This window comes from Helianthus annuus, chromosome 4 (genome assembly GCF_002127325.2).
Source record: "Helianthus annuus cultivar XRQ/B chromosome 4, HanXRQr2.0-SUNRISE, whole genome shotgun sequence".
NCBI classification, from domain to species: Eukaryota; Viridiplantae; Streptophyta; class Magnoliopsida; order Asterales; family Asteraceae; genus Helianthus; species Helianthus annuus.
Window position 1 is genome coordinate 31,303,284 of NC_035436.2, and position 23,352 is coordinate 31,326,635.

At 35.0% G+C, this 23,352-nt stretch overlaps 1 protein-coding gene across 4 annotated transcripts; it reads left to right on the forward strand.

The window, feature by feature from the left end:
* Window positions 1-2,598: 2,598 nt before the first annotated feature.
* LOC110936039 lies at window positions 2,599-23,352 on the forward strand. Of its 4 annotated transcripts, none has more exons than XM_035989142.1 (11): window positions 2,599-2,641; window positions 19,159-19,224; window positions 19,306-19,392; window positions 20,367-20,509; window positions 20,691-20,749; window positions 20,830-20,884; window positions 20,971-21,021; window positions 21,103-21,231; window positions 22,135-22,182; window positions 22,494-22,613; window positions 23,074-23,352. In XM_035989142.1, exons 2-11 carry the CDS (start codon window positions 19,176-19,178, stop codon window positions 23,140-23,142), a joined length of 810 nt encoding a protein of 269 aa, XP_035845035.1. In that variant the 5' UTR covers window positions 2,599-2,641; window positions 19,159-19,175; the 3' UTR covers window positions 23,143-23,352. The 4 variants fall into 4 exon arrangements, with proteins under 4 accessions (XP_035845035.1, XP_022034080.1, XP_022034081.1 ...); XM_022178388.2 differs by lacking the exon at window positions 2,599-2,641 and adding an exon at window positions 18,927-19,025 and having other exon boundaries at window positions 19,167-19,224; XM_022178389.2 differs by lacking the exon at window positions 2,599-2,641 and adding an exon at window positions 18,928-19,025 and having other exon boundaries at window positions 19,167-19,224; window positions 20,376-20,509.

Below are 23,352 nucleotides of genomic sequence, written 5' to 3' on the forward strand. Positions count from 1 at the left end.
TGGTTGTGTATTAAGCAAGGCTATTTATATATAATTTACTATGTTTTATAAGTATTTATTTATGCTTAATTTAGTTTAATTAAAACCAAGACAATTTATGTTTTTACCAGTAATTTAGTGGCAAAGGTCTAGTACTATTTCTCCGCCCATTTCCGTGGATCGATACTTGGTTCTTACCGATACTTTACTACATATATGACGGGGTACACTTGCCCTTTCGTGTGTGTTTTGATGTAAAAGTAATAATCACTTTTATAAATTTAAAACCAATTCGTGTGTAATTTCATTGTAAATATATGTGTAGTCACGCACGTACCACTTATCCATTGGCATCGCTCTAGACAACGAATGCCATGAAACGCATATGCTTATGAAAGCATTACCCAGCAAATTTGGACCAATCAAAACAGATGTGAAGCCAGACCCTGTAATGACATCATGGCGTTTTGATGATGAAACAGACATGGTGACGGTTACATACGACAGCGGAGAGCAGAAAGTCTACTGGCTAGAGAACATCTTGACAAAGCAGCGTCTGGGTTTCATGGAAGAATTGCATAACGCCACTTGTACCAACACAGAAATAGACTCAAATTTGGAGTTAATGCAAGACATGTTCAGGTGGAGGCTTCAGAATCTTCAGGAACAAGAAGCTGATGAAGGTGTAGGTGATGACATGGATGAAGATCCAGATGAAGACTCCGAGGAGGAAGAAGATGACGCAAGTGATGGTTACTTTTCGGATAAAGTACCTTCTGACGAAGGCTTTTAAATTTTTTTCCTCTTTTTTTTTTTCTTCTATGTAATCTTTTTTTTAAGATAATTAAATGATATATTTCTATCTTTATTAGCAAAACGCCAAAAAAATAATAAAAATGGTTAACCCTTACAAAACGCCAAAAATAACAAAAAATATTTTTCCTGCTTAATATTTTATTTACTCCGTTATTGTATTTTGTCATCTTGGTCTGCATAACGCCATTTAAAAAAACGCCAAACTTAGAAGATGGGACGTATATAACCTATAAAACTAATAAAAATTGATCAACACAGTAAATACAAAAACAGTAACTGAAAAGACAGTTACTTTATTACTATCATTTATTACAATAAAAAGTCTCGCCTAAACTACGCGCCAAAAAACTCCTATAAGAGAGGGGTCTATACACAATGAAATTAATCACACCTAGAAAACACAAAACGCCATATCCTCTATAAACTACTCACTTTTAAACGCCACAGATGGCAAAACTTTCACTAAAATAGATCCTTTTTCTGAGGGGGTTAACTCAATAATATTTTGCTGAATGAGATGGACAAATATTCAAGAAAAAGAGACTGATGACAGTAATATGCCATCATGTGAGCTTTGTTCTTGATGATTATAAGCATGGAATAAAGGGATCAACACAAGTGTAAAATGCTATTTTGGACTCCATTATTACAAATAGCATCAAGCAAGAGTTGATCTTTAATGACATGCCACCAAACAAGAATATCACACCAAAAAACAAGTTGCCACTAAGCAGCTTCTTCTGAAAAAGACGGGGTTTATAAAGGAAAGTTGGCATCTAGCTAAAGTATTCAAAAAAGGTTCAAAACGCCAAAAGCAAACTCAAGAAGGAAGAGGCTGATGACATTGAAGATTCGAAAGAAAAATTAGATTACCATTTTTTATTATTTTTGTTTTCATTTTATATTGTTTTGATATCAAGCTATATGTTGTTTTGTTATTTAATTCTCTATAAATAAAATAGATTATTATATAAAACGCCAAAAACTACAAACACCAAAACGTAGTAGTATGAAAACTGGGAGAACAGCTCCTGGAAAAGCACCTTGTAAAGGGTATTAAACGCCAAAAAATTCACTAAACGCCAAAAAAAATTAGTCTTATTGTAATCTTATGCAAATATTAATGACTCGTAGTAAATTATTATACAAAACGCCACAAACGCCAAAAAACTTTAACCAGAAAACGCTATAACGTCAAAAAATTATATATGTGACACAAAAACAATTAACTCAACGCCAAAAAGTTTAACAAATACAATTAACGCCAAAAAAAAAAACTTAGACGCCAGAAAACTACTGATCCGTTTATATATATATATATATATAGAATAGATTTGTAGGGGATGGTTCAAATGAAAACCACTTTTATTGTGAAAACTCGAAAACTAACTAAAAAAGCCTAAAAAACACAAAAAAAAAAATTTTCAATTTTTTTTTATAAAAATCACTGGTTTTTATATATAATAAAATACTTTTTTCAAAAAAAAAAATTGTGCAGTGCACATGTGTAATAATACACATGTGTAGTACACATACACATGTGTAGTATTACACATGTGCACTACACAATTTTTTTTTTTTTTTTGAAATTTTTTTTATATAAAAAAACCTGCGAAATTTGGTTTGCAAAAAAAAAATAAAAAAAAATTTGTATGTTTTCTTGGCTTTTTTTTAATTAGTTTTTGAGTTTTCACAATAACTAGTGGTTTTCAATTGAACTTCCCCTAGATTTGTATTGATCTATTCCTGTTCACGAAAAACGTGGGCAGACCAACTTTGTTGTATATATAACAACTCCCCATTTCAAATTTCTTCAATGTGCTTATCCTTCTCGCTCTCGCTCACTGTAACCCTAATTCTCTTATTTTTTGTGTTAAATGTGACACTTCGGGTTTTCCCGGGCAACCTTCTTGATTTAACATTGTGTGTACGTATATTATTAAATGAAAACTATGGATTATCTGTTATTATGTGTTGTGTGTATGTATATTATATATATGTGTGTGTTACAAGTGAGCCGAGACCCCAAGGATCCGACTCGAGACCACTCCCGGTCTCGAGTGAACAGTGACAATCGGGCCGGTTGGGCCATGCAACCGAGAAGCCCATTCGGAAACACCTAACCCACTCGAGACGGAAATCGGTGATAGTCAAATCACGGGCCCAGAGATGGTGGTAGATACAACGGAAAAGATTGCCCAGATCAGACAACGCATGGCGGCAGCTCGTGACCGTCAGAAAGACTACGCTGATAAGCGCAGGAAACCACTAGAATTCCAGGTCGGTGACCGGGTTCTACTTAAAGTCTCACCCTGGAAGGGTGTGGTACGCTTTGGTAAACGGGGCAAGCTTAATCCGCGATATATTGGACCATTCGAAATTACCGAGAAAATCGGTAAGGTTGCTTATAGATTGAACCTGCCTGAAGAACTGAGTGCGGTACACAACGTATTTCACATATCTAATCTGAAGAATTGCTTGTCAGACGAAACGCTTGTAATTCCTTTCAAGGAACTCACAATTGACGAACAGCTACACTTTACTGAGGAACCGATTGAGATCACGGATCGAGAGATCAAAACCCTCAAACGTAGCCAGATACCTCTCGTGCGAGTCCGTTGGAACTCGCGACGTGGCCCAGAGTTTACCTGGGAGCGGGAAGACCAGATGAAGCACAGGTATTCCCAGTTGTTCCCAAACGAAACCCCCAGCACTGAAGCTACAACCAATTTCGGGACGAAATGCCAAACTAACGGGGGGATGATGTGACACCCCGTTGAAACGTTCTCACTTATACTAGCTTGACAGTGACTGCCTTAACTTTCGGGGCGAAAGTTCTTAAAACTTGGGGATAATGTGACACTTCGGGTTTTCCCGGGCAACCTTCTTGATTTAACATTGCGTGTACGTATATTATTAAATGAAAACTATGGATTATCTGTTATTATGTGTTGTGTGTATGTATATTATATATATGTGTGTGTTACAAGTGAGCCGAGACCCCAAGGATCCGACTCGAGACCACTCCCGGTCTCGAGTGAACAGTGACAATCGGGCCGGTTGGGCCATGCAACCGAGAAGCACATTCGGAAACACCTAACCCACTCGAGACGGATATAAAACCCTTGAGGGTGACCAACCTTTGCAACTTTTACCATTGTCAAACACTCTCCCTCATCTCACTCACTCTCTCCTTCACTAAAACCCTAAAACCCTAAATCATCATCAACCTCCTCTCATCTCCTTCTCTCTCTCGGACTCAACCAAGGACTCTCGGTTCTAGCTTCAGATCCTAATTTGAAGCTTATTCTTCATATTATCACACCTTGAGCCTAGCCGGTTAGTATCTCCTTTGGTTGGATATTTAAAAGTTGTTGTTTATGTATGATGATTAGATAAGGTCCTTTCTTGATGATATGAGTAGCATGTTTTACTTGATTAACCATGTTTCTTCATGATTTATATATGAACGGTTTGGTAAAAAGAGGATTAGAACCATTCGGATTAGGTTAAGTTTTATAGTAACCTTTTTATCTTAGTTATTTTGCTCCCAAAAATGCATGGTTGTGAAGGATGAACTATTTGAATACAGGATGAACTATTTGAATATAGGATAAACTATTTGAATATAGGATGAACTATTTGAATGTTGACATAAATATTTGAAGATACCTTGTTTGATCCATTTTGTTATAAATCAGACAATAAAACATGTTTTTGGAAATGCTATTGGCTAGTACCAAATTTCATGAAAACAGAATTCTATTGGTTAGTACATGTGACAGGTTCTAGAAGGTTTATGTGCACGTAACTGTGGTCTCGAGTCGAGACCCTTGGTTGCGACTCAAGACCATCCCTTGACGACTCGAGACGGACTTCAGGGACTCGAGACTGGCAAGGTCTCGAGTTGAGACTTCATGATCTCGACTCGAGACTGGACTCGAGACCTCTGAGATTGCGACTCCTGACCAGCACCACTCGAGACCAAAACATGATAACACGAAACCTCCTGGTTGCGACTCGAGACTGTGCGTTCTCGAGTCGAGACCGCTTTGTCTCGACTGGACTGCCTGTTTTGGTTATTGGGCCACAACGTGTTTGATTGGGCTACCTGTTTGACTGGACTATGTGTTGCTGACTATGCAAATGTTAGGGCCGGCCCAATAACCCAATGTATGTTTGTATGCATGCTATGTGTTAGTTATGTGTAGATTATATGTGATTACTTGTACCCCAACTTGACCTATATTTGGTAACCATGCTAGGACGTGGTGACCAACGTGATTGACCGGGTAATTAATCTACCGAGCAACCCAAGGTGAGTTCACAACTTAAAGCATGCGTTCCCGGTGGTTTGGGAAACGGAACTAAAAACAACACTATCCCCTTATGAGGGATACAACTTACTTTTCTTCCCTTGTTATTGGGAACCTTTAGTTAATTACTGTTTATACGGATTGCAACAAACGGCACTAAACGAAACTCTATCACTCAAGTCCCTACTACATAATACCGATTAGTCGCCGGGGCCAGGCGAACGGGTTATTAGTTGATAGCGCTATTTAGGTTTTACCAGCCTCACACCGTGCCCGTGTATGGGATCGGTCGTGAACTAATGTACTCAGGCATCCGTCAATGATGATAGAACATTGACATCGGGGCATCCTGCGGAAACGCAACGGTTACCTAGTGTTCGGTATTGGAAAAACAGTTTAGTCGCTAACTTTTGGGGTAGCTCCCCATGGCATGTATAAACGGATAAATTAACTGGTGAAACAAGTTTTTGGTAATTAAAACTGGACAACTAGTGAACTCGCTCAACATTATTGTTGACACCTTACTGCATGCTTTGCAGGTAACCAGTGACTGGGGAGCTTGCTGCTTGGGGATGTGTAGTGTTCGTCTACCCCTGTGTTGGGTGCTAAATAAACATGAACTATGAACCTTGTTTAAAACTGTTTTGCTTATGCTTCCGCTACTTACTATTATTTGAACTTAAAACTTTAAGCTCGAAACATGATATTTGCTAATCGTATGGTTAGTGAGTATTACTTTGGTTATTAATTCAATTATTCAGTATAATTGGTGGCTGGATCCTGGTCAGTCACGCCCTCAAGCGGATGGTACTCCGCAGGTGGAGTTTGGGGGTGTGACAGATTGGTATCAGAGCCATTGGTTATAGTGAACTTGGTTTTAAAAAGGGGAAAATCTTTTTGAGAAAAACCAGACTATAACCCGTGACTCGTGACAACACTACACTCCAAGTGCAAGACTCGACTTATCTGACCTTATAGCTCGGACCCATGTTTACTTGCTTGTTTGTCTTATGCTTTCTGCTCTGCTATAAGTACTAGTTTGCCTAATTAGATAGATACGCCTCCCCCTTCTATCTCATTCTCGCTATATTACGACATCACACTCATACTATGTTTTCTGGCTATGAAGACAATGAGTGGACGCGGACGAGGAAACGTCAACATGACTCAGGCTCAGTTCACTAACCTGATCAACACGGTGGCTGCAGCTTTCGCAGCTCACCCTGGATGTAAGCTCGTTGTTTTAGGATGTTTAGATCCTACCGCCGCATCGTCTTTTCACCTCTAAACCCATTTCGCTTCACTCCTCACAACAGGTCAGCATGCGCCTGTGCAACCACGTGTTTGTACTTTCAAGACCTTCATGGATTGCAAGCCTCTTCCTTTCAATGGCACTGAGGGTGCCATAGGGCTTCTGCACTGGATCGAGAAGGTCGAAGCTGTCTTCGCTGTCTGCGAATGTCCCCCAGCTAATTGGGTGAAGTTTGCTACTGGTACCCTTGAGGGAAGCGCGCTTTCGTGGTGGAAGGCGCAAATTCAAATGCTTGGTTTGGAGACTGCTAATGCTACTAGTTGATTATTATACTATACTATACTATACTATACTATACTATACTATACTATACTATACTATACTATACTATACTATACTATACTATACTATACTATACTATACTATACTATACTATACTATACTATACTATACTATACTATACTATACTATACTATACTATACTATACTATACTATACTATACTATACTATAATATAATCTACTATAATATAATATAATATAATATAAGATAATATAATATAATATAATGTAATGTAATATAATGTAGTGTAATGTAATGTAATGTAATGTAATGTAATGTAATGTAATGTAATGTAATGTAATGTAATATAATATAATATAATATAATATAATATAATATAATATAATATAATATAATATAATATAATATAATATAATATAATATAATATAATATAATATAATATAATATAATATAATATAATATAATATAATATAATATAATATAATATAATATAATAAGTAGAAGATTTAGTAACTAAAGTAAGAGATATGGAGTTAAATGAAAATTTTATAAATATTAAAGTTGGTGAAAATTTTAATATAAATGATACACCTAGTACAAGTAAGGATAAAAATATACCAATAAGAAATGAATCTCATAGGCCTACTTTAGGATATGCTGCAATAAAGTCAACAATAAAACAAGAGGATAATTATAAACCATACCAAGTTATGAAAAATGAACCAATTAATCCTTTTGGAATATATTTAGATATAGATTGTGTAAACAATACCGAAGAAGCAATAGATAAATGGGAAACCGCTTTTAGAATAGCAGTTTCTGTTAATAAAATGGACATTGAAACAATAAAAGGATTTTTAGAAAGGACTTTTTTAAACAGTGCTTTAAGATATTGGCAAAACATAAGCCCTGATGCAAAAAGCTGTATATTTGAATCAGCAGATCAAAATATAGCAAACATAATAACAAGAGCTGTTGAAGCTTTTACATTAGAGTTTTGTGGGGAAGGTAATATAATAAAAGACCCGGCAACTATACAAAAATATTTGACAGCTTTATTACGTCTACAATTATGTGATATTTGTAAAATTGATAGATATATTTGTGTTTTTCAAGATTATTATTATCATATCTATAACCAAGTACCAGATACATGTAATTATTTACCTTTATTTTTTGCAAAGATACCTGACCCATGGGGGCAAAAACTAATAAATACATATAACCCAGGAACAACTGATACTTTAGGAAAAAGAATAACACATGCTAGAGATAAATTGAGCGAGTGGTGTGGAGATGCCATACTAGCTAAAATGAGTAAAAATTTAAAAAGAAAAATATCTTTATGTTGTAGTAGCCCAAAAATGCCTTTAATGATAGGATGTGATAGTTCTTTTTACTATGGAAAGATAAAAAGAAAATATAAGAAAAGAAGCCAATTTAGGAAAAGATATTTTAAAAAGCGTAAAACCAAATACTATAAAAGAAAGGGATATAAACAGACTTTTAAGCCTACATATAAAAGAAATCTAAATCCCAAAAAATGTAGATGCTTTATTTGTCATAAGGAAGGACATCTTGCAAATAATTGTCCTAAAAAGTTTAATAAAAATCTTAAAATATTTGAAATAGATGATGATATGGAAAAAATGATAGATGAAGGAGAATTCATACAAATTAACGTTCTTCATGATATAGATTCTGATGAATGTATATTTATTTTAACTGAAACTGATATACTTCCTCTGAAAATGAATAAATCTGACGTAGCTACTACTAGTAAAACAGATAGTTTTATAATAGATTGTCATGAAGAACAACTAGGAGAATATAAACAAGAAATTTTAATAAATAAGAAAAAATTAAAACAAATACAACATGAAAATTTTTCATTATCAAATTATTCGGGATTTAAAATAAATACTTTACAAAGGTTAGGGATAAAACCAAGAAATCATAATCTATATTATGGGTTGAATATTCAGGAACGAGCTTTAGATATTAATATAACATCTAACAAAGTAATGATACCATTATTGTCTAAAAAAGATATTCAAGAAAAATTACAAAAGATAAAGCCTGAAATAAGGAATACTTTAGGATGGGTACATGTAGGAGCTATCCAAATACTAATAATATCCACCTTTAAAGAAGGTATAGATACCCCTATAGAATTAGCAGTTATGGATAATAGAATCCAAAACAGAGAAGAAGCATGTCTAGGAATACTACGAGGAAATTTGCAATATGGTAAACTAAATTTTAATATATACCCAAGAATTTCCTATTATATCCAAGACAAAGATTTTGATAAAACTTTAAGTTTGTTACAAGATTTTAAAAGAAAAGATTTCTTTAAACAACAAAATAGGCCATATTCTATTACATATGCTATATCATATGCTATATCAAATACCCACCATTCTGATTGTTTTAGTATAAAAGATACTATAGATTTTCCTTTTTTGTTTAATGAAGTATGCCAAATACAAATACCAACCCTACCTAAAATTGAGGAAATAGATTCAAGACCATTAAGTCTTGATTTACAAGATAAACCACTTCTATTTACCAACCAGATCACCCCTAGATTATCCTTTACAAATAAAGGTGTAGTTAGTCATCCCCTTACAAGGCTGACTAATTCTAGTAGATTTTATAATATCATTGATGCTAAAGAAGATAACATAAGAAATTATAAAATAAAAGGAGAATATTTCAATGGAAAGAAATTCTCTCATATAGATATACTAATAGATACAGGTGCAAATGGAAATTATATAAATCATAAATTATGTAACCATTTGCAAAAATATCCGTTAGAAGAACCTCACCAATATATTAACTTTAATGGTGAGTTACATGAAATAAATGAAGCCATAGAAACTGTAATTAAATTTGGAGAAGAAAAAATTCCATTAAGATTATTAATAGGTAATGAAGATGAAAATGACACATTAGAGATAATGCTAGGATTAACCTTTTTAGAAAATGTTAAACCTTATCAAATAACCTCTTATGGGTTAAAAATCACATATAATGATAAGATGATATATATACCAAAATGACAAGTCCTAAAAGTATATACATCCCTATAGGAATAACCTATAAAGATTATAAAGCGGAATACTTTGCTGCTAATATAGATAGTGGATCAGGGTTATGCATATGTAAACCTGATTGCTTTCCAATAGAATATCATGATGATTTAACACCTTGTAACGGTGTTAGTTTTTCAAAAGATATAATCCCTCTGAGAAGAGGAGTAAAAAATCCAACAATATTAATAGGATCATATATGGTTAAATGTCCACCATTTTATTTTTATAATTCAGGATCAGATGTACTATTAGGAAATGATTTCCTAGAAAGATTTAACAAAATAACTTTTGATATAATAGCATATCAAATAATATTAAAAACACCATGTCACCACTTAATAGTTGTAAAAAGAATAAAAAATGCATATGGAAGAAAATTCCCAATTAATTTTACAAACAAAATATTTCCAGACTTGAAAAACCCAAACTCAATACTCATAGCCAATAAGTATTGAGTTTGATCCATAAGATTAAAGATATGGAGTATTTCTCCCATATCTTTTGCAATTTCTTTTATCGACTTTATTTGTTTATCCATATCATCAATATATTTATCCATCCTTTGGGCTAATTCTTGCTCCTCCATCTCTGGTTAAGAAATCTGCTAAAACATTTTTATCAGATTTGATTATTTCTAGGCAAATTGGATTTAAATAATCCCAACTTGCTTAATTTGGCCGATAATAATCCCAACTCAGTTATTGGCCGATAATAATCCGAACTGTTCCACTTTTGGCCGATAATAGTCCGCCGTTAGAAATAGCTTAACGGAGTTAAGCTTTTTTCCGAATTACAAACCGATGTTTTATGGATTTTGATCAGAACGAAAATACGTGTTGATTGATATAAAATTTACCTCGAAATACTGCCCCAAACGACGAAAACGGTGCTTCAATTCGGGTGTTTAAATTTCCAATTAACAAAATTAAGTCGTTTGAAGCACCGTTTCGAGGTAAGTTTTACATAAATCGAATCGTATCCTCGTTCTGATCAAAATTCATAAAACATCGGTTTGTAATTCGGAAAAAAGCTTAACTCCGTTAAGCTATTTTTAACGGCGGACTATTATCGGCCAAAAGTGGACCAGTTCGGATTATTATCGGCCAATAACTGAGTTGGGATTATTATCGGCCAAATTGAGCAAGTTGGGATTATTTGAATCCAATTTCCCTTATTTCTATATCAAAATGATATTCAGACAATAGTGTTTGCTACCTAATAAGTCTTTTATATTCTGGTTTGAAAGGCAAGTTATTTATGAAAAATCTTTCTTTCAGTATTAGTATTAACTGAATAAGTAAAGGCTAAATTAACCTTTTCTATCTGAATAAAGTGAAAAGCTGGATAATAATATTCATTGTAAAAATCAGGCCCTGCAGAAAAGAGTTTTAGAGCCATGACATCTTTTGGAGTTATTGTGGGATTATTTAAATAACAATCTCTAACTCCATCTTTGACCCATTTTGGTAAAAAGGAGATTTCGGGAAAACCTGGATTTAAAATTAATCAAAGCTAGTCATAGCCCTCATAGTTCTCCTGCATTCATGGTAAGAAAACATGCAGAAATTAAGAGAGGTAAGCCTAGGATGGTAATAAATTATAAAAAATTAAATGATAATACTAAATGGATTATCTTGTAACAAACTAGTCACATAGAAAATTTTCACTTTCTTTTAGTTTATTAAAATTATGGTTATCCATTTAGATGAATTATATTGCCAATCAGTATCATCATATTAAAAGTCAGAACTATTCCATTCATATCTACTAAAATTAAAATCTTCGTCAGAGATATAATTTTCATCAAAATCAACTTCAGAATCTAAATTTTCGTTTTCTAAAAAATCATTTTGTTGATTTAATCTAAGCATGATAAACCCAAACTCAATACTCATAGCCAATACATAATTTTACAAACAAAACAATATAATATAATATAATATAATATAATATAATATAATATAATATAATATAATATAATATAATATAATATAATATAATGAGGCTCGTGTTCATGCTCATGAATTAGGTATGTTTGAGTTTATTACTTATTGTGCAAGTTTGTTCAACACTTCAAAATGATATGTGCGTCTTATTGCTGTAGATTGTATATTTTATCATGTTTAATTAGTTAGAATATTGAGAGGGCGTTTGAGATCTGATTACTGTTAGTTTAACTATAGCTTATTGTAGAGGATTATATTGTTCTTCTGTGATGTGGAAGCTCATGTTCATGCTCATTTGCTCATGATTTAGGTCTTCAAGTTTCTAAATTAATGTGCAAGTTTGTCCGAAATGATACGTGCATTTTGTTGCTGTTGATTGTAGCTTTTCTGCTGTCTAGTTTATTAAAATATTCGGATCCGATTACTGTTAGTTTAACTGTAGCTTATTGTATATGGTATTATTCTTCTGTGATAAGGAAGTTCATGTTCATGCTTTATTGCTCTTGCTGCTGGTTTTTGAAGTAATGAGATATAAAATGTGCCCTAAAACAATGTCCTTCTGCAACTATCTAACACTTGTCATATATGTAGATACTCATCCTAGATTAGAAACTCGATGTTTGTTAGTTGAACAAGCTGGTATCGATTTTCAAATTGTGCAAAGCAGGTGGCCTATAAATGAGGTTCAGATGAGTTGGTAATTCAAAGTAGTAGTTAGTTAAAATATATTATTAGCTAAGTACATGAAATGACACCAAGGATAAACAAGAAATTGCGTACTTTAGTGTATACGAGAGCAGGATAATACATGCAGCTGACCTTTTGATGAGGCAAACGTTGCATCACAAGATCTTTTAAAAGGGTAGAAGCAGAACAATATTTAATTTCATGAAGTTCACATCTTCGTATTATATAAAGTACTAAAGTAGGTTATTTATGTAACATTTATAATAGCTGTTGTTTGGTCACTATTGAGTTAAGATCTGTCTTTTATATTGAAGTCATGACCATATGCATTCCGTCATTGTTTGGAGTTTGTACATTTATGCTTGTCTTTCTCCTTGATGGAGTGATAGTTGTCCAAAAATGCAGTTAAAGCTGAAATAAAGCGACTCAAGGAGGATTCTGATGTATTGAAGAATACAAAGGAATACATATGTTTAAAGATATTAGAAAGACAAAGGAAAATTGCTTTGTTGGAAAATGATTCTTCTACACTTTCACAGGTAGGGTCATTTTGACTCACTGCTTTGTTGGAAAATGATATTTACAAGGTCTTACTTACAGTATATCTTATCTTTTGATTTTACAAAATAAATCCAGACATTGGAGCTTATTCAACAGGAAAGAGTAAATTTGTCAACCAGTGTTGAGAAGCGGTAATTAGTAAGATATTTATAAATAATAGATATATAACTGCAATCAGCCGGGTCATTTTGCAAGGGAATGTAGGCCACCAAACTCTAATTTTGCTCCTAATCAAGACTATCAGCAACAACCTCAACCTCAAACTCCAAAATCAACTGCTTCAAAAGGCTATGATTGGACTCCACTTGTTGAGAAGAGGATGCAAGAAGATTTTGGGGAGGTGATGCAATCTAACCAAGAACTTATCGAAGGGGAGAAATACGATTGGAGTGCACAGGTGACACAAGCTAACCGAGAACCCAAGGGAGGGGAGAAATATGATTGGAGGGCACATCTTGAGGAGGTGATGCAAGCTAATCAAATATGTAGCAATTGTCCATCATGTTCTTATATCGAAATTCTAATTGTTTCAACTGATGTAGATGTTTTGTTCATGAATCTTTTCTGTACAGGCCAAACAAGGATTGGAGGAACTCAAAACAGCATTGGAGGAACTCGAGTGTAGCATGGGCAATTATGAGGTTCGTTGTTACAGATATACTTTAATTCTCGCATGTCATGTTTTTTTGCATTTGCTTATCAGCTAACCTCACATCCAATTTAAGTACAAACTGTTTTCCCTCGCATCTCTAAGCTTTCTTAATCAGGGGAACATGCCACATCGGTTGTCGTTTCATTGCTTTGTGTGGCAGTTTCGACCCATTTACTTATAAAATGGGTTGATTCAGGCTAACCTTTATCAAATGGGTCGGACGGGTTAAAATTGAAGTTTTGACGGATAAACACTTTTAAATCATTTTCTCGAAAATTTTTTACTGAAATAATATAATTTTGATGATGGTCTTAATTAATCTCGTTTATTATTTATAAGAAAGGTTCACATAATTTAATGAGAAAGTGTTTCTAGTCAACCCATCATATGGATCTGTTACCCAACCTGCCCGAACCTGCGACCCATCCTTGTTGTCACTTTTATTATAATCAGCCTAATTTTGTTGTTTGGTGATTTGGAGGTTGTGGTCAAAACTAAGGGATATGTTCTGCGGCTCTAGAAGAGGAGGTTCGGGCTCTTATGTCGACAAATCTGGAGAAACCGAGTAATAGATGCTTATGTTTAATAGAAGCATGCTTTCAAATTTACTCATTAAAGTATTGTACTTTCTTTACCGACGATTGTAGTATCGAATGGCTTGTTAAACCGATAACAGGGTTTTACCAATTTGGCTAGTATATATTTTTCTTCATATGGATGCCGGCTAAGATAACGACCCGGCGTTAAGGGATGGGATGATAAACCGGTAACCAGTTATCAATTTCATTCAGTAGCGGATCCAATATCTTTTGTAAGTGGATTTGGTCACGTTAGAATGGTCGGGTCAAAAAAATTACATTATGCATACAGGGTGTCTTTGCTTCAATTTCTTGACTTGTCAGATAATAACCAATTACCCAACTAATTAATCTGACGAAGGTTGGTTAAGCAATTCAGTAAGTTCATCATGTAATGAGTATTAACATGAACTATTTTCAACAAGTGTCCTACTGACTTTAGTTTAGGCGAATAGGTCTACTGGACTACCTAGACCAACTATTTTGGTACTTAGGTGGGAGGTTAATTAAGCCAACTCATGAGTCATAAAATAAAACTTATTGTTAGTTTATATAGTAGTTGACACTTCGAGCACCACAACGTGTCAGAGGCATGTTCAGATCAAGCTCGCCTCTAGGTGGAAGAGAGACGTTAGTGAGAAAGCCTGCAAGCGCGGATGAGATTTTGGAAGAGTTGTGAGGGGAGGTGCGTTCGTTCGATTTAGTCCGGCGATGTGAGATGGGTTCGTCCGGCACTGTGGGTGCTCTTTGTTATTGAAGTCAAAATTCCAATCCCCACAAAAAAGACATAACCAATGTTAGGGGTAGACATCATTTTCTTTTTTGGCCATTTATGATTATGTGAGTTGTTACCCTTTTTTTCACTTGCAAAGCTGTATATCTGATCTTGAATATCGTTATTAATTATGACATAGATGTAAGGACTTGATTACTTAAGTTTGAATTATGAACAAAGAGTTGATGCCTTGCGTGGAAGAAAATTTTAACGTAAGGTTGTCCGATGCTAAATTGTTGTAAGGCCATGCGGTGTGGCTTAGCGCCACCCGCCACATCGGCCATGTTTAGCGCCCTTGTCCGCCATCGACTACCCCCATGTTATTAAAAGGGGGGCGCCAACCCTTGTCCGCCACCGTGATAACGAGCAAAAAGGGGTGTGCAGGTGGGGCCCTGTTGCATACCAAACAGGAGAACACAACCCAAAGGACTAGTCTGTTGGGTGAGGGAGCCCATTTGGTATATAAACCCCACATTGGTTGCCCATACAACCGATGTGGGACAAGTCCCATACCTTGCAATGGTATTAGTCCATAACAATCGGCCCTCCTTAAGAGCCAACGTCCTCGTTGGTCACGGTCATGTTGGTCACGGCTGGCTCTTTCCAGGCCACCACTCCGAGTCTCGTTGGTCACGGCTGGCTCTCTCCAGGCCACCACTCCGAGTTCTGGCTCTGATACCAATGTTACATACCAAACAAGAGAACACAACCCAAAATACTAGTCTGGTGGGTGAGAGAACCCATTTGGTATATAAACCCCACATCAGTTGCCCATACAACCAATGTGGGACAAGTCTCATACCTTACAATGGTATTAGTCCATAACAGGCCCACCTCTTTTTAACCAATAAAATCTTTTTTTTTTTAATTTTGTTTATGTATTGGAAGTTAAGAAAGTATTATCCGTAATCATTGAATATGTTGTGCACATTTTAATGATGCGTATTGCTTATGTAGTAAAGTTTTTACCAATACAGCATTTTATTATTATAATTACTATTGAGCTTTGTTTTTCGCTTAGACCGTCTGTACTGGGGCGTGTTTTTTAAAAATTTTTCAATTAAAACACCCTATAACGCCCCACATGCCATTACACCCGGCGTTATAGGGCGTTATTTTCAATAAAAAATTCGTCCGGCGTTTTAATTAAAACGCTTAAAATTGAGAGGGGGCCCACTTTTTGACCGTTGACAACGGTCATATTATTTATTATTATTTTTTTAATTTAAAATATTACCCACTATAAATATATACCCCCCATTCTCACTTTTTTTTTTTATAAAAAACTCACTTTCTCTCCCACTTTCTTCTAATTTTTATAAAAAAACCCACTTTCTTCTAATTTTTATACAATCATGCATCCATACCGCCCCCCTTTTGGTGTCCCCGCAAGACCCACGAACCCGAACCCGAACATAACCCAACCGCAAACCCCGTACAACCTTGAAGACATGGACCCGAGCTTTTTAACTTACGCGGCTTACTTGAGCGGCGCCCCTCCGTTTGTTCCTCCCACTTTCGGCTATGGTCAAGCCGGCGGGTCTCAACCGTCACAACCCGAAGCCGAACCCGATGTGGAAGTCGTACCGGAGACGCAACCCGAACCGGTGCAAGAAACATCGAAACGCGGCAAAAGGTCGCATAAGAAGAAGGAAAAAGACGCACCGCGGCGTACAAAAAATATCATTAAATTAAATGGACGAAGGAAGAGGAATTCACGTTGAATCGGGCATTTCTCGACATTTCGGAGGACGAAGATACCGGTAACTATTTTATATAAATATTATTTTACTTATTTTGTTACTTTAATTTTTAACATACAACTTATAATTTTTTTTTGTAGCAAACTTTCAAACGGGCCCGGTTTTTTGGGATAGGGTTCGTGCACTCTTCTTTAGCACGTGGGGTCAAGGCGAACATCGGGACAAAGATTCCATTTCTAGCAAATGGACCGACATCAACAACAAGTGTCATGCGTTCCAAGAAGTCTTCCAACGTAACTACGATAATCGGCCGAGCGGTGAAGGTGACATGGGGGTTTTAACGAAGACTTTGGAGGAGTTCGAGAGGACAAAATGCCCTTTCACGTACTATAAGTGTTGGGAGCTACTACGAAAAAGTCCAAAGTGGGCGGTAGTTAATCCAATGACGTCTAGTAGTAGACGTCGGGCTAAAAGGTCAAAAACATCATCCTCCGTTGACCCGTCAACTCCGACATCGGATGCCCGCAATGTTGATTTAAATGAGGAGGTGGACGTTGACGAGGGAATTCAAGAAGAGTTGGTCCGACCCACCGGTAGAAGAAAGGGAACCGGGAAAAAAATGGTCGAGTCGTCTTCCGATCTCGAGTTAAAGGAAGATTTCGAGAAGATGAACCGTCGTCTCCAAGACATTCGCGACCTCGGCCACCAACGTTATGAGATTATGAAGGAACGAGTGGTTGAAACCAAAAAATTTAACGAGATGCAAGAGGCGAGGCAAATGGAAAAGGACATTGAGTTTTTTTCCAAACCTATCGACCACCTACAAGGCGATGCGTTGATCCTTGCGCAAATGCGTCGCCAAAAAATTAGAGAAAAATATGGACTCTAGATCATGTTATTTTCTGTTTTTTTTATTTTCTGTTTTTTTTTTCAGTTTTTTTTTTCCTGTTTTTTTTTTTCAGTTTCTTTTTTATTTTTATTTCAAGTAATGTATTTTTTTTTTTAAATTAAGAGTTAATTACATAGTTAGTCCCTGTGGTTTGTACGAAGTAACATACTTAGTGCCTAATAGTTTAAAATCACATTCTAGGGTATTAACTTTTCATTTTGTAACGTTTGCAGGTATTAACGTTATTTGTAGGTTTAAAATCACATTCTATTAGTACCTAAGTATGTTATTTTGTACAAACCATAGGGACTAACTATGTTAATACCCTAGAAGTTAATACATCCAAACGTTACAAAATGAAACGTTAATACCCTAGAAGGTGATTTTAAACTATTAGTACCTAAATATGTTATTTTGTGCAAACCACAGGGACTAACTATGTAATTAACTCTTAAATTAATGAAGTTTTTTATGTTTTAAATTAAAAATAAATAATTGTGAAATGATTGAATGGGGGTTATTGGCATAATGCCCCACTACGCCACTTTTGCTATAATGCCCCATCGCTGATTAGGACGCCACGTGTCGGATAATGCCCCATGGTGGGGGCATTATACCACATTACCACTACACATGGTCTTATAGTTTTTAAGCTATGATATTTTATAAAATTACGAGCATACAGTTGTGGCGAGCTTATTTCTATCTATGTCTAGATATAAACATTTTACTTAAAACCGATTTGTGAGTAGTAACATACAAGTGATTGAAGCATAATGTACATGTCATCAACGCTATGCCACATGTTAGTTTTTTTCCTTTTATAAAATGACGTGTTACCATTTTGGTTATTTTGATAATAAAATATAACATCTTTTGAATTTCAAATATACCATTATGACGTGCTTACGATAAAAGTCAAATATAGTTAATTTTTTTTTTTATTTTGTGCTATGAGAAACGTTTTTTATAGTTTTCTTGACATGACATATTTTAGTAATATAATAAAATGTTTTATAGAATATACCATTACGAGGTACTTAAATTTATCAAATATAGTTGATTTGTTCTTTCTTTACCGTGAAAACCGCACTGATACTGTTCGAACAACACCGGTACCGGTCGACGTGGCGGTATATAAACTATGGCGAGTGCCAATACGCTAATGGTAAATAACAAATCAAATCGATACGAGGCAAACAACATGGGTGTCGTTCAGTCATTGTGTCGAACTGGTATTCGTTTTTATAGTTTTCGATCGATGCAAAACGTGTCTATATCCCATTAATATATCTTTTTCGGTTGTTATACCAAATGCCAGCATTGGACCGTTGTTGTAACAAAGAGCTTAAAGTCCCACTAGTTCAATTTAAAAATGAAAAGATCCATTTTGATCTTTTCCTGTTCACGAAGAAACGCGGGTAGACCAGCTAACAACTCCCCATTTCAAATCTCTTCAACTCACTGTAACCCTAATTCTCTTAATTTTTGTGTTGAACAACTTCATATTCTCTAAATTTTGCATAAATTTGAACTACTGAAGTAGAAATTGATTCTAAATCAAGTATATCATTCTGATTTTGTTTTCGTTTTGTGAAATTTCGAAGATCTAGAAGATGGACGAATACTTACAGCACATGAAAACGTTACGATCTCATATGAACGGTGAATCTCTCGCTATTTTCTTCTTCTTCTTCTTCAATTTCTCAACTGTTTGCTGATTTGCGAGCGATTGTGTAATTGAAGATGTGGAGGATCAAGCGGCGAAGATTTCTGTTGAAGAGCAGATGCAGATCACTACGATTCAGACTCTAACAAAAGAGATCGATTCAGGTAATTAGGTTTTTGAGTTTTTAATTTATTATTATGCAACTTTATTTAAAAGCATACGTGCATCTTATTGCTCTAGATTGTAGCTTTTATGTTGACCAGTTGATTATAATATTCAGATCTGATTACTGGTAGTTTAGCTGTAGCTTATTGTATATGATTATGTTATTATTCTATAATGAGGAGGCTCATCGTGTTCATGCTCAATTGCTCATGATATAGGTCTTTGAGTTTCTGAATTATTGTGCAAGTTTGTCCAATAGGATACGTGCATCTTATTGCTGTCGATTGTTAAAACATTAGGATCTGATTACTGTTAGCTTAACTGTAGAGGATTATATTATTCTTCTATGATGTGGAAGCTCATGTTCATTCTCAGGGTTATTTGAAGTAATGAGATATAAAAAGCCCTAAAACAATGTCCTTCTGCAACTATCTAACACTTGTCATATATGTGGATACTCATCCTGGATAAGAAGCTTGGTGTTGGTTAGTTAGACAAGCTTGTATTGGTTTTCAAATTGTACAGGCCGATGTGTTCGTTAATACAAAGTTTTATAGTTAGTTAAAAGGCTAGAAATAGACATGCATTCTCGGCTAAAGCACAGTAAAATATTACCTCTCTTTTACTCATGATGTAGCTACTAGGAAATGACACTAAGGATAGACGAGAAATGCATACTTTAGCAGATACAAGAGCAGGCAATAAATGCAGCAAGCCCTTTGATGAGGCGAACTCTGCCTCACATGAACTTGTAAAGGGTAGAAGCAGAACATTATTTGATTTTTGTAAATTTCACATCTTCATATTATAGAAAGTAGGTTGTTTATGTGATATTTATGATAGCTCTTGTTTGGTCACTATTGAGTTATGATCTGTCTTTTATATTGAGGTCATGACTATCTGCATTTTCGTCTTTGTTTTGGGTTCGTACATTTGTGCTTGTCTTTCTATCTAATGTAGTGATGGTTGTAAGAAAATGCAGCTAAATCTGAAATAAAGCGACTCAAGGAGGATTCTGATGCAATGAAGAATGCAAAGGGAGACATATGTTCAAAGATATTAGAAAGACAAAGGAAAATTGCTTTGTTGGAAAATGATTCTTCTACACTTTCACAGGTAGGGTTATTTTGACTCATTGCTTTTTTTTTTTGAAAATGTCTCTTGTACAATGCCTGAGTTTTGTTGGAATATAATTCATTTTGATATATTTAAACAAGTTTCTACAGTATTTCCACTTGTCTTATTCACAAGGTCTTACTGTATAACTTACCTTTCGATTCTACAAAATACCATCCAGACATTGGAGCTCATTCAACAAGAAAAAGTAAACTTGTCAACCAAACTTGTCGATAAACGGTAATTTGTAAATATCTAAAACTAATAGATATATACCAGACATTATAATAGTACTGAGTGTGCTATGCTTAATGAAACAGTATATCGTATGAAAAGACTGAAGAGGAGCTCGGTACCAAATTAAAAGAACAACAGGTTCTGTACCTGTTCTTTTTTTGTTGTTTTTTTCTGGGATATACAGCATTCAAGTAAATAGTAATAACGTTCCGTAATATTTATAGGACTGGTTGAATAAATACAAGTCTAACTCAAAGTCCGGACAACATAGTTCGGTAATTTCTTATCCTGGCCTGTTATGTTGTCTTTTTTTCATATGATCTCTTAGGTTAATGTGAGCGTATTATTTAGTACAGGTACATGTGACTTGCTGTGAGTCTCGGGATGATGCGTACATGAATATGGTGAAAAAGATTGATGCTGCTAAAGCTAAGTTTGATAATCTGACACAGATGAGATCTGAACTTGCTTCAGAGAGTCACAAGGTTTGCACATAAATCTAACCCTTTCATGTTAACAGATCCATATTGCTATCATTTGTAATTAGGAATGAAATTGGAAATATATATTATCTGTAAAGATGACAATTTCGACCCATTTACTTATGAGTTATGAACAAGTCGATTTGGGCTTTGTGTATCTAAAAAGTTAGCTGGAAGGGTGATGAGTTAGTTAAATGGGTTGAAAGCGAGTTAGTTAAATGGGTTGAAAGCTATTCAAAGTCTATTTTTAGATGAGTAAAATGCCATGTTCGTTCCTGAGGTTTGGCCAGTTTTGTGACTTTCGTCCAAAGGTTTGTTTTTTCGCATCTGGATCCAAAAGGTTTGAAATCTTGTCATTTTAATCCGGCTCGTAAAGTCAGGGGTATTTTCGTCTTTTATGTTAACTTAAAGGGCAATTCGGTCTTTTTCACTTTATGTAAACTCACCGGAGATGCGTGAAAAAGACCGAATTGCCCTTTAAGTTAACAAAAAAAGACGGAAACACCCCTGACTTAATGGAGAAAAAATGGATGGAGTTAACAAGCCAGATTAAAATGGCAAAGATTTCAAACCTTTTTGGATCCAGATGCGGAAAAACAATCATTTGGACGAAAGTTGCAAAACTGGTCAAACCTCATTTTACTCTCTAGATTATTATTGTTATTATATTGTTTTTGTAATCGAATTAGCACCTGGATTATTTATTACATTTTTTAAAAGAACATAAAAGTGTCTGTGGGTCAACCCAACTCAGACCAGCCTGTTCCTACCAGTTCAACCCATTATTACATTATTGTTCTTATGAGCTTAATCGGATACGTAGCAATTGTCCATCATGTTCATATTCCGAAATTCTAATTGTTTTAACTGATGTAGATGCTTTTCTTATAAATCTTTTATGTACAGGTCAAACAATCATTGGAGGAACTCAAGTGTAGAATGGACAGTTATGAGGTTAGCTGTCACGATATCAGATATATACTTTAGTTCTCCCATATCGCGTTCATTCGCATTTGTGCACCCGCTGACCTGACATCTAATATAACTCCAAACTGTTTTTATACCCCTGCTAATGATGAAAACACCGCAACAGTTTTACCTTTGTGTAGCAGCTTCGACCCATTTACTTATTAATGGGTTGATTCAGGATAACTTTGATCAAATGGGTCGAATGGGTTAAAAATGTAATTTTGATGGATAAACCCTTTTAAATCATTTTATTGAAAATAAATTATTATTGAAATAACATGATTTGGTTGTTGCAGCCGAAACTAAGGGACATGCCTAACGAGGCACTGGAAGAGGAGGTCCGGGCTCTAATGTCCGACAAATCTGGAGAAACTGAGTACCAAGAATCTATGCAAAGCCAAATTGACACTATTAAGGTAAGCATGCTTTTGAATTTTGGTCGGTTTGCAGACTACACTTTAAACAAGTAGCACTTTATCATCTCCAAAAATGCTGGCAGGAAAAGCTTTTTGGGTGTGATTTTTATATATTTTCTATAAAAATTGTAGTGAAAATAATTTGATTTTAATCGAAAGGTTACTCCCTTGTGAGCGGGTTGGATTTCATGTCAAAACCATGTGCTTTGGTATAGGTTGGATTGACCCAAAACACTTACTATTGTCAAAAGTTTTAGAACACATTATATAAATAATTACTATGTTGTTTAAAAAGTGATAACAATATTATAAGTTTTCGACTCGTTAGAGATAAAACATAACCCATAGTCGCTATTTATTTTCATGTAAATGGTCTGAAGTTGCACATGTTGACCCGTGTCAACCTTATTCAAAGCGTTAACATCTCATCTTGATAAATACTGATTAACATGTTTGACAGGAAATTTCTCACATGGTTAAATGTGGTTGTGGAGAGGAGTACAAAGTAGAGGTGGATCTTTGTGTGTAATAGAAGCATACTTTCGAACTTACTCATTACCATGTTATACTTTCTTTTCCCACGATTGTGGATTTGTACTATCGGATGGCTTGATAAACCGGTAACTAGTTACTAGTTTGGCTAGTCTATATTTTTCATCATATGGATGCTGGCTAAGATACTTAACAACGGGGCATTAAGGGATGACGTGATAAACCGATAATAGGTTATCAATTTGCA

What these genes read in the sequence shown, in the direction of transcription:
- LOC110936039 (XM_035989142.1), top strand. Translation starts at nt 19,176, where the DNA reads ATGGACGAATACTTACAGCACATGAAAACGTTACGATCTCATATGAAC. An exon ending in CCAAATTAAAAGAACAACAG is followed by an intron (nt 20,885 to 20,970) that starts GTTCTGTACCTG and finishes TAATATTTATAG; the next exon opens with GACTGGTTGAATAAATACAA. An exon ending in AGTCCGGACAACATAGTTCG is followed by an intron (nt 21,022 to 21,102) that starts GTAATTTCTTAT and finishes TATTTAGTACAG; the next exon opens with GTACATGTGACTTGCTGTGA.